The sequence below is a fragment of the Rhea americana genome, unplaced genomic scaffold (assembly GCF_003343005.1).
Source record: "Rhea americana isolate MKP2758 unplaced genomic scaffold, rheAme1 scaffold_91, whole genome shotgun sequence".
NCBI lineage: Eukaryota > Metazoa > Chordata > Aves > Rheiformes > Rheidae > Rhea > Rhea americana.
In genome coordinates, this window is record NW_028187100.1 from 3,510,313 (window position 1) to 3,522,708 (window position 12,396).

Here is a 12,396-nt window from a genome sequence, read left to right on the forward strand (position 1 = left end):
GGAGATACGTAAGTACTTTTCTTTTTTTTTTTTTTTTTTTTTTTTTTTTCCCCCTAAGGTAGAATAGTTTTGTGGTGACATGATCTTCATGTTACATCACTGCAGACTGACGTACATACTTTGTTGGTAGGCCTACCCTATTTTGCACACACAGGTCTGGTCCCTTTCTTATGCTCCTGTTTCAGCCTAAAAAAAGTTATTTCCTTAAAAAATAGCAACAAGCTGACAGGCAACATAGCTGCTGTGTGTCAGTGCTTTACATTGTAATGATTTCTAGAGGCATAATCTGATGATCTCTGTCTAGCTACCCTATAGTCAACCATTTAGGGAGGTTACATTCAGCTTCAAAATTCCGATTTTTCTTTCCTTTCACACTCAGTCTTTGCTGGCTATTACACTCCACTGAAAAACTCATTTTGTTTTTTGGTCCCTCTCTAAAGTCTCACCAGTGCTGTTGCAAAGCATTGCAAAAATGTCTTTCTTTAATGCCATTTCAGTATCACTGCTGTTAACAAGGCTATGAACCCTAGCAAGGGTAATGTATTAGTTGCTGCCTGTATTTGTATCTTTTAACCAAGATCAGAGAATGCCTATGCATTTGTCTGTTGAAAATATGACATACAGGTATGGAAAGAGAGGCCGATCATTTACACCTTCCCAGTGGTGCTAGCAATGTGGTGAAATCCTTGCAAAATTTCAGTAATGTAGCTAGAGCTTGTGTGTGATGCAGGTGACTGCTTTTTCTCCTGCCTCRCAGCTTTATGGTAACCCCCTACTCCAGTGGTTCTGCTGAAGGCTGCTCCTCCACAGTCTCCCCATGTGCCTCATACACAGATAAGTGTATACCGTACTGGCTAGGGAGGAAAGCTGACAGGTCATCAACCCACTATCACTGTCCACAGTCAATGCACTTATGCCCATCACAAATAAGTTGRGTACTCTATACCTCCTCTGTAGAATGAAGCTAACACTGTTCTTCCTCAGAGAGACCTTGTGAGGTTAGTTTCTGTTTAAATCTTGGGCTTGGCATGGCCAGTTTAAATCTCTGTTTAAATCTTAGTGGCATGGCAGGTGTATTTGATCAGAATGCTGTAGAGGCAGTTCACAGTATTAAAACATATCATATATACTCATTTTTAGAAGTTTCAATAGTAATTAACATTTAAGCAATAGTTGTCAAATCAATAAGCAAAACGTACCTCATGAGGTAGATATTCTCTTTACTTGTCATATTATTGTTTGCTCATTTGTATCCTAATAAAAAAAAAAGAAATGAGTCATTTGCAGTGGGCCACTAAGCAGAATTAGCAGGTTTTCACTCTTATAAACATTATTGAGTTGCAGACTTCATAAAAAAAATCATATCACATTCTGTTTCTCTTGTAGACTTCTTCAGTTATCTTTTCCTTCACAAAATAGTTTCTCAGTTGTGATGCTCTTRATTTTCTTATTTTTCCTGAATTCATCTTCTTTTTCCTCTGCATTTTTATACATACATTAAAATTAATGGCTATTTGAAATTTAAGGGATCCTTTCTGGAAGCAGTAGAATATCTGAATTGTTTTTCTAAGTCTGGGCTTTTGGGGCCCTGTGACTGCTCACTCTGCCTAACTCAGGCTTGTAGACCAAGAATCCTCTGATGTGCTAGGATTAAAATTAAGCCAAGTTAGACAAAAGCTCTGCAACTGCTTAGTGCAGTTCTGGTTATTTTAATTCTCTGAGTTACTGTCCTCTTAGATTTAGTAAGTTTGCTCCTCTCAACATCTACAGACATGATTTCTAAGTTTATCATAGCAATATGTTTGCATAAACAAAAGAATATGAGTTTATCGCCCTTATGGCAAAAATCCATGTTAGTTCAATGGGGAGATGAATAGTTTCATACTTAGCCAGTATGAGAGTATCTTAGCAGCATTTGAAAAACAGGATGAAGGACATGTATTGGGTTACTTTGTGTCCTTTGGGGAACAGTCCCATAAAGCAATTCTTTTGCACCCTTTCTACATTCACACTAATGCACATATTCTTGAATCATTTGTCTTTGGCATATATAACCCAACATAGGGTATTATGGGCTGGTAGATAGCATATCTTCATTAGCACTTGCCTGATAATGATATTAAATTACTTTTTAAGTTAACTTCGTGCCAAGATTTTAAAATCAAAATYGTCAGCTTCTCTTAACATTTTATCTGTTAGAGATACCAGTGGCTTCTCTTCTTTTTATTTAAAACACATTCCAGGTTTACCAATCTGGCACATCATAAAAAAGACAAAATATTTTACATTCCCATCAAGTTGGTATTTCACAGGACTTCTTACTCTATTCCCCAGTATGTTTTTCAGAACAGCTATAATTTAACAGGCCTCAGTCCTACGAATAAAAATTTGTTCTTTCTTATTTTTACTTAAAATCTTTATATTATATAAATCCTTATATACAACAACCCCCAGTGATCCAAAAACTTCCTTACCTAATACCTCTAAAGTGCAGATTTTGCATGGTGGCTATTCCAATGGTAATTGTTGTTAAATGAAGTAATCACAGTATGATCAAATGATGTAGCTTGAAAGTTCAGAATGCTGTAAAAATATCTCAAGCTTCATGAAGAAACAAAATACATAACCTTCCCCAAATATCCAGCAAAGTGCCTGGCACAGTCTGATCCTTAATGGTAACATTTTATTAAAAGTCTTATCTCTTTTRCTTAAATTTTGCATATTTTTTTTTCTTGAGCAGCCTATAGGCTTGATGTTTTTCCAAGGGTAATTAAGACTTAACTTGCTGTACTCCTCTTGCGAAAGACTTTTTTTGTTTTCAAATTGCATAACAATTAAATTCTCTTTATGTGACACTTAAATCAAACATTTGTAATATTTAGGCCAAGAATAACAGTAGAAAAGATAAAGTGATTATGGCAGTGTGTCAGAAAGGTATGCTGCATTGAGCCAGAATGGGAAATAGTCTTATATTCTAGACATGTCTGCTTATTATTAAAGTTACTTGTCACTTCTTATTATTAGAATCTGTTTTTAACTGCTTAGAATATTGCCATAACTTAACCAAGGGCTAAAATTTTCCATGCTGAGTGTCTGACTCGCACTCAAGTTTGTGAAAATTTCAGCCAAAGCAGTTCACTCATTTCCAGGAAGGAGGATAGAGAGAAGCACATTGTTTCATATGCTTAAGACATTTTGATGATTTTTTTCTTTGAAGAGTTTGCCATCATTTTTTGGAGCAGAGATTTGAAATTTGTTAAGCGATGACTTTTGCACTCCTAGTCATCCTTATCAAAACCTCTAAAACTTCTGAAGTTATGAACTTTGTAGTATTGCAGTTAGCCTTTTTTCATAAACTTTAGAAAATGAGAGCCTTGAAAGATAATCTTAATCCACTCAAACTTTTTCTTCAAGTCCTTCATTGATAAGGATTTCATAGTCTTTGTGACAATCTGTCTTTGTATTTGACTGTCCTCAATTCAATTTAATTCCTCTTATCAATAGAGAGGTCTCTATATTTTAGCAGCAAACAATTATTTTCTGACTTAACAGGCTTGAASCTCCTAAAGCTCTTACAGCAGTCTGAAATGTGCATATGCTGACTGCACARACTGTCTGAGCCCACTCCCACATATGGCCACAGGAATGAAGCCAGAGTTTCCTTGTAACATCAGCTCCCATCTGTTCTGGGCCAGGCACTTCTAGACCTGACAGCCTGAGAGCCTGTTTCTTCCATGCTTTCAGAGACCACCCAGACTCCATGGATAAGAAAAGATTCTAGCAGAGATGAGAGAAAAGCCAATTCAATAGGAAGGAAAGGATTATTTGGGGATAAGGAGGCTGAATGCAGAGAGGATAGAATCTGAAACTGTGACCAGGTGAGGAGAGTGAGTCTGGGAGATGCTTTAAGGGTGGAAAGTAAAACTGAGTAACACAATTCAGATACAAGAGGGAAACGAACACTGGAAAATAATGTAGCATGGATATGAAAGTAGAAAGGGTTAAGGGTTAACCATACTGGTTAAGGGTGATTGATCTCAGGTTTAGATGAAGATTGGTAGAACAAAAGATAATTTGGAATAGTTGCACAAAGATACTGAGGGAAGGGGGGGGTATGTTTAGGGACTAGGACTGTGAGCTAGGAACTGAAAGAATGAAGTGACAACCAGGAGAACATGGAGCGAGAAGAGGAGGATTGGCACTGACTGAGTAGAAAGTCCTGACCTCAGATGTTTGAGTGACCAGGAAGGGAGACTAGGTAAGGAAAGTGKCTGGGTAGAAGGAGCTAGGCTGGGAAAGAGATGAGTGACACAAGAAGAGGACATAAAGACTTGATGGTGAGGGCAAAATGGATATCGGTCTGTGCCTTCTACAGCTTAAAACTATTTAGGACTTTCCAACTGTAGATAAGAAGAACATGCAGAGGRTTTGTCCATCTTATCTACTGTATTACTCTATGCTACATTCTTGCCTGAGTCTGAAGAGGAACTTCAGATCCTGACCGTTTTTACTTGTTTAAGAAATATCTATGAAAACCAAGCAGCTATTGGTTTCATTCCCTTTAAGATCTGGTCTATTTAGGACAAYAACCACCTTCTCTAATCGGTTGCTGTGTTAACATAAATGTGGAGGTCTATAATATGGATAGAGCCAGCTAAGGGCCCATCTGGGCCTCAAAGCAGATGTAGCCTTTTGAAAAGAAATGTACACTGATGATAGAATAAAAGAGTGCCTTTGTAGAGGAACGTATTTTAGGAGGTACAGGAAATTGTTACAGCTCTGGAAACCCGCAAAGAGCTGAATTTCAAAGATGTGTAGTATATAGTTCACTGGTAATATTTGGTTTGTCAATTAGCATATTGACATGGTTTCCCTGTATAAAATAAACTTCAAAGCTAACTACAAAACTAAAGTTCTGCTAAAAAGTTCTTTTCCCGATAGAGCATAAGAAATTCTTAAACAACACTCAGCTCTTTTCAAACTGCCTCTACCTACCAAGTGAAAACCTGGCTCAGAAATTAAYAGGAAGAAAGATGGAAAATACTTTCTCCTTACTGCTGTTAGGAAATGTTGTAGTCATTCTGAAAAATGAAATCTCWCTGTTCTTGGTTGTTTTATTTTCCTTTATGAGTAACCAATATTTGGTACATAAAACTTATACTACCACTATTTTTTTGCAGCCAGTTTTTCAGCCAAGTAAAATAATTTAAGAGAAAAGAGTAATAAACAATACAGGGAGCTAAAATAATCAGGAATTAATACAGAAATAGTTTTTTAGCAGCATTGTATRCTTATTTTGCAAGCCCATGTGCCTCATTGCAGAGGTTTGCAGGAATTATAAAGACATATTTAGAATTGTCTCTCTGCAAAGTATTTTATGTTTTACTTGCTCTGTGGGTTATATTTCTTTGGTAGCAGATTGCTCCCTCCTCAGCATTTCCCTTTTGAAACAGGCTCTTTTAGTGCTCTTACCCACAGCGACGCTTTGTGGTAGCAGGACGCAGTAGCTGTACGGCCATCTAAYCCATAGTGAGATACCACAGAGCTGGAGCAGCACCCGTGGTCTCGGTCTGCTCATTCACTAGCAGTAGGTTGTAAAATACGCCTACCATATGATTTCCTTCTGCCCACTAAAGGGAAGCATTTAAAATAAGGTCTAGAGGGTACATTCGGATTTAAAAGCTCGTTGTTTGTTGCCGTTCTGGTGTGTGACCCCAGCACGAGCTCTGGTTCTTGAAAGCAATAATATTTGCTGTCTTTTCTTTGTGGCTATTTGATGGAAAAATTAGTGCACATGAACTAAACCTATAGTGAATTGTGCAGTGTATAATGCATAACACCAACAATAAAGATAAAAAATGATCAATTCCAAATAATTCTGACTCTTACCCACAGCCATATCTGTCTCCACAAATAACTATGAATCAGCAGAACAGAAGGCTCCTTTTCAAATCTTAGGAAGTTGGGAGCTTTTTTTATTTATTTATTTTTTAATTCTAGCTATTATTATAAAGCATATTTTACTTTTATAAAAGAATAAATCATGGCATTTTATGAGCATGTAAATGCTTCCAAAAAGACTGACATGAAGAAAATATTTTCAGTCAAGAAATTAAATGTCTTAACTTGCTTTCTGATTTCAATAAAGCTGAACAAATTGATGACATTTCAGAAAAGAATGCAAAAGTCACTATACTTAAAAATATTCAAGAATATCCATATCTAATTAGATGGCCATCCTTTGAAGACTTGTGCATGTTCTTTACATAAAGGAATAAAATTAAGAAAGCATTTAAGTCTTCCAAGGATTGTTTTTACTTTATTTTGCAAATAATGTTAAAAGAAAACATAAATTAACTGAAGAACAGAGGGTACTTTTAACTACTTTTTTTTTTGGAAATAGCTGTTCTGCATATAATGAGAAGTTTCTGGAATTCAGGTCACCGTACGCTGTCAAGCAGCAAAGTGGTGCTTGCTTATGAACCACAGTTCTGTTGATACTAGATACTTCTGGTAAGAGCTCAACTGAATGTGTCAAAAGAAAATAAATGAAATGGGCACTCAAGATTTCTTACCATGTTTTGAGGAAAAAAGAAGCAATCTGTGCTTTCTTGCTGCAACATTTCTTTGTAGAGAAAAAGCTTTTGCAGTAATAGTATTTCTGAATAAATAGTTCAGGTTCCAAAACCTCATCCTGTGGACTGAGTATTGCTTTTGAATTGAGAGAATGTTGTACCTAATTTATTTGATGCATGGCTGTGCACAAGGCAGGTTTGGAGCTAAATGCACAATCTTTTTGTCCCCAAATTTTGCAAAGTCAACATCCAGCTCTGATCATAAAGTCTAGCTCTACTTCTGGCATAAAGTGCAGAACTCAAGCACCTGTTTGAGAAGACATTCAGATAACAGACTGAATTTGGTGATTTGGGCAGGTCTTTRATCTGAAATTCATATCAACTTTCTTTCATCTGATTCTCTAAATACTTCTCAAACCCACCAGGTAGCATGACATGTTAAATACTGATTAATATGCTGGTAAACTATAACATTCTTTAGTAACTTTGACATATTAAAGCATATACCTGCCTATGCCATGTTTTATAGGATTAGCAGAAAGGAGATTGCTCTCTCCATGTAGGTCATAATTTCCAGTGCTGACACTGGGACTGAGTTTGTTGTTCATTTTCTGTCTGTATGAGTGATCTCTTACTAGYCCTCTGGATGTGTTCCTGTAACACAACACCTCTTGATAAGGGAAGAAAACAGCAATAAGTAAAGGGTAACTTTCTCACTTGTCAGCATCATTCCTGTGACTCGAGGCTGTATAAAAGTGGACTGAACGTGTAGGGCACATGCTGGAGATGTCAGGCTCTTGGYCCTTGTTTTCAGTGCTTGCTTAGATGTGTGTTAGACTGACTTAAGTTGGCTCTCCTAGAGAAATACRGTGCTACATTAAGAGGAGAAAGGAGATTGTTCTTCGAAGCAAATAAACTAGAACATACAGTGATTTGCATTCTTCTATGTGTTGTCAAATGGTGAACCTACACAGTGCAGTATCTGGAGTGCCCTTTCTGTCTTGAAAAGACCAACATTTTRTAAGCGTATATGGTGGTTTCCACAATATTTTGCTGTCTAAAATCTAACCCTCTAAGGACATCCCAAATACAACATTTAACATATGTCCAGTTGACAAAAGAATAAAACTTTTAAAAATAGAAAAAAAAAACCTATGTTCTCTTGAGGAAGATTCTAAATTCTAATAAACTCTCACCCACAATGAGATGTGAGACTTAATTCACCAGTGCATGCAAAGAAAGGGCAACACTTCTTAAAATGGCAACTCTCCTCCAAAAGCACCAACTAAAGACATTCATCTTTTTTTAATAAATGTCCATTTGCAATGTGACTGAGCTAGCAGACTGAAGAATGGATACAGTATGCAAATCAACATATCTTTTCCCATCCCCACTGCCCTTGCTTTCCTATCACGCTTGCTAAATGTACACTAATCTTCCTCTTGTCTTGTGTTCTCGCTTTTCTTGCAGTCGCTGTGAGCGCTTGCCTTGTAATGAAAATAAGGAGTGCCAGAGCCTGCCTCTGAGAATAACCTACTATCACCTCTCTTTTCCTACCAACATTCAAGTACCCACCGACATTTTCCACATGGGCCCTTCCAATGCGGTCCCGGGGGATAAAATTCTGCTGTCCATCATCAGCGGGAACCAGGAGGGTTTTTTCACCACAAAAAAAGTGAACAACCACAGTGGCATTGTGGTCATGCAGCAGCAAATCACAGAGCCCAGAGATCTTCTTCTGACCATTCAAATGCAACTTTTCCGCCATGGAACTGTCAGCACATTTATTGCCAAACTTTTTATCTTTGTCTCTGCACAGCTTTGATCCCTAACTTGCAGGCATCAGTGGCTACCTTTTCTCTTTAGATAGTAGCTTTTTTTTTCCAGTTTTAATAAAGTTTTAGTTCATCTATTGCATGCCGCACTTGCATTTTATTTGCCATCATCATTACAGTCCTCCACTTTCTTCCATTACTGAACGTTTCAATTGGAGAGATTCTTATGTGTGCTGTGCATCATTGCAGAAAGCCAAAATAGGTTTCAGTAGCTTATTATCTGAATATATTGAGGACTGAACTGTTAATTCAATTCACACAACAGTGGAGTTGGTCTCATCTGATGATACACGGCTGCATATATTTAGGTCTGAATTTTCAAAACAGCAATAGATACATAATTTGAGCTGCCTAAACTGAAACATATTTATAGAGAGTTTTGTCATCTGGGGGRCAATTACTGTATATTTTCTGAAAATAAAAATCTATTAAAAGGGYGTAAGAGGCCTTTGGAATCTCAGAGGTACAAGAACAAACACATCACTTTGAAAACGTAGAGTAAGTTTCTTAACTTGCAATAATTACCACTGCTGCCAGTGAGCCTGTGCTGAATTACACAGCTACAAATCCCAATCTTACTTTTAAGGCTGGTACAAAAGAGAATCTCCTCTAATGAAGTTTTATTTTAGAGCTATTTCATCTTCCTTTCTATGAAATTTTCACTGTATTGAACAACTAATGATGAGAAAAGAGCAGTGAACTCCTAACAGCATTCAAGTAGTAGCAGACAACTCCTTGCTATTTCACAGACTACATCCTGAGAATTATCATCATGCACATTTGATAAAGATGCCTAGTTGGTCTCATAATATTTTCTTATCTGTATCTGCTATATCAGAACTGATAACTTCACAACTGTAAAGAGTCTGTTTTTTTTTTTTTTTTTTTTTTTTTTTCCAGCCCTGAAAGGTCTTCCAGAATTTCAAAAGCCAAATCTTAACTTCTTACTTCTGTGACTCCAAGAGCAAGGTAGACAGTGCAGCTGGGATTTCTTTGGAAATATGATGTTTATGAGCTGGAAGAGAATTTATTTTACACTTCAGTCTTTGTATTAATAAATATTAAAAGCTCAGGCCCAGAGGTATGATCCAAAAATTAATGCTCTTTGACATTGTCCTGGGCTCAGATATCTCTATCTTATATAGACAGAATGGTCAAGCCATAGCTACGTGGGGAATAATCCATCTTTCTATATATCTACAAAAATCCTTGGCTATGTAAATACAGACAGTGCAGCCAAGGAACAAGGTTAGAAACTGGGAATCTTCTAAACCAAGATCATGAGCCTTAATCACCTGGACACAAGGAATTACTCTATTAGCTGTAAGCTTCAGGCTCTTAGGCTCATTGGGATATGATAACAGCACTCTTGCCAGAGCATTACATGCTCCCTAAGGCAAAGTTTATCCCAGCTGGCTGACAGGAGTTCAAATCCCACAAGGAATGCCAACATTTAATGAGTCTGTTGACACATATTTATAAAGCTGCCAGAAGCTGCCAGTGGGGATAGAGTCCCAGCTTTCACTATTGAAAGTACAAGCTCATGCTACTCAGACTAATGGGGTTTCTTACCACCACAGAAGATGCTCATATATAAATGCCCTCTGGCTACCAGTTCATTATGAGGCCATAATTAAGTAGAATAAAGATTAAAAAATAAACTTAATCTTTGCAAGCATTAATATATATTTATTTGGCAGGAAAAGAAGAGATTATGAGAATTTGGCCCTCAATGTTGTAACATGCTACCATATACTGTCGTTTCATTGCATGCTTGCATTCAGCAAGCAATTTAAGAACACAGAGCTCAGATTCTAAGTATTAGATACTTCAATGCTGCAGTGTAGTTGGAACTTTTAAAAAAAMCATTTTAATTGTATAGCACCACTTACGTGCATGAGTCTTTCCAAATGAAAATGAAATCAGGGCTCCTGGTCCAAAGATCATACTGATTATATCAGACAGAGAATATGAAAAAGAATGACACTAGATCCCAGGARGCAAGAAAACAATATATTTAAGAAAGCATTATTTGCACAATAATCAGAGCAACTGGACTGTTTATTAACTTTTTTCTTTTTTAAAAATGAAAAAAAGCGTGGAGGAGGTACCAGCTGCAGATACGCGATTCATGATAGAGGGCAAACTTCAAGGAAAGACTTGAATAAACATTCTCAGCATATGGAAAAAAACTTTTGTCAGTCACAGTGCCCACTAGAGGAGAACAGAAGCCATAAGAAAAGCATCAGCTAACCAGAAGATAAAATATATATGTGATGTGTATGGATAAAATCAAAAGAATATTTTGAGAGCAGAGCACGTCACTAATAATAAACATTAAGAATTTGAAATAGATGCTAGTTGTGAAAGAAATTGTTCCGAGAGATGCATAAAGATATGCAATCCAAGCAATGGKATAAACAAGTGTTAATAACTGCATTTCAGATAAGCTGGTGCAATTATCAAAGATCTCAAAAGAAAGAAGTTTAGAGAATGAAAATTTATGTGGGGGAAAATGAAAGCACAATCTTGAGCTGTACARTGAGGACAGAGCGAAAAGCAAAGCTGCAGGATTTGTAAGAGGGAAGAGAAACAACGCAGAGAAACAGAAATGACACAAAAGTCTAACTCTGCCGTGTATATAGTTGCAGACTGGATGGATCTAGAAACTAGTTATAGTTAGCCACAGACACAAACAACTCACTTGTGATTGTTGCGATCCTCAGTTTCTATATACAGAATACTTAATTCATGTCAGAATGCTTTGCTCCATTGAGTCAGCAGTGAGAACTATGAATATAAGTCATATTTAGGACTTCATCTTTAACAAATTAATGACTGTATTGGATGGGAATTTCAGAAACATTTGTATTTGTCAAATGCTGTTTCAACTGAAGTCAAGAGCAAAGCTCCCTTTCCTTTTAATGGGAGCAAAGGCAGACCAATACTGAATGTTTCAGATATTCCCATTAGAATRTTTTTGCCTACCCATTCCATTGTTTAAATACAGCTTTGAAAATTCATGATGCTGTTTTACGTGTTATGTTGATACTTTGTAAGTAACAAAGTCACAGAATTAGGTATGCAAGTCACTGTTTATTTGTGTCACTGAAACCTTTAGGTGATGCCATAGTCCATTCCTTTTATGTTATGCAATGCAAAGAGAAAAACTTTTAAAGAAATGTTTCAGAATCTGTAAACATGTTACTAGAAGTAAAACTTGATTGACTTGGCTGTTACTACTTCAGCTCAGCAGGACTGTGAGGAACCATTCAGTGTTTATTTGTATGGCTGCACATATGCCTGTTAAATTCCCTATACACAATAGGGAGGCAGAGAGAGAAAAAAAAATAAACATGACTGATGTACATTTTGCTTCAATTTTATTTGTTACATGTTTGAAATAGACTATTTTACACTGGAAGTAGACTTTGTAATTTAGCAGATCCTTACTCTGCACACGTGAGGGTCAAGTAGCTGGAAGTCCTTTCTTCATTTGGAAGCTAGGGCTTAAAATAAGCAGATGTAATTTGTTGCCTTTGTTACTTGTTAAGCAGGCTATTAAGTCCATATATCCAGAATTAATTAATTCTAAAATGAGCAGTATTTCAGCAGAAACCCTATGACATGGCTAGGAAACCATGAAATGCTTCCTACTGAGATGAAGGTAGGAAATAAAAGCTCTCTCCCRCCCTCTATCTCCATTCTCCGTCTCCAGTCTCAAAATCTCTCAGCTATGGAATGAGAATAACAAGCTTGACTCATCTGGTGTAAATTAACCCAGCTTCATTGCCTTTTCTTGGACTATGTCAGTTCATATCTGTTGAAGCATGTTGATTCGTGTTTTTTCTTTTATCTTTATTATAGTTTCATACAAAATCAGCATGTTCGGTTTTGTTTTCTTTGATGAGCAAATGTAGGTAGCATATACCAAGAAGTTACTGATGTATTCATTATTAATAGAGCCATTAGGTCCCTTTGAACAT

At 36.7% G+C, this 12,396-nt stretch overlaps 1 protein-coding gene across 5 annotated transcripts in view; it reads left to right on the plus strand.

Annotated features, from left to right (window-relative positions):
• The window catches only part of FBLN1 (fibulin 1), a 79,570-nt gene that overhangs the window by 42,963 nt on the left and 24,211 nt on the right, over window positions 1-12,396 (plus strand). For 2 of the 5 annotated variants that reach the window (XM_085324453.1, XM_085324454.1), the window contains exon 15: window positions 8,046-8,492. The exons of the other annotated variants lie outside the window; for them this stretch is intronic. In XM_085324453.1, coding sequence (XP_085180579.1) covers window positions 8,046-8,400 — 355 coding nt within the window. In that variant the 3' untranslated portion in view covers window positions 8,401-8,492. Of the gene's footprint in view, window positions 1-8,045; window positions 8,493-12,396 lie in introns of those variants that run through there. 5 annotated transcript variants of the gene reach the window in all.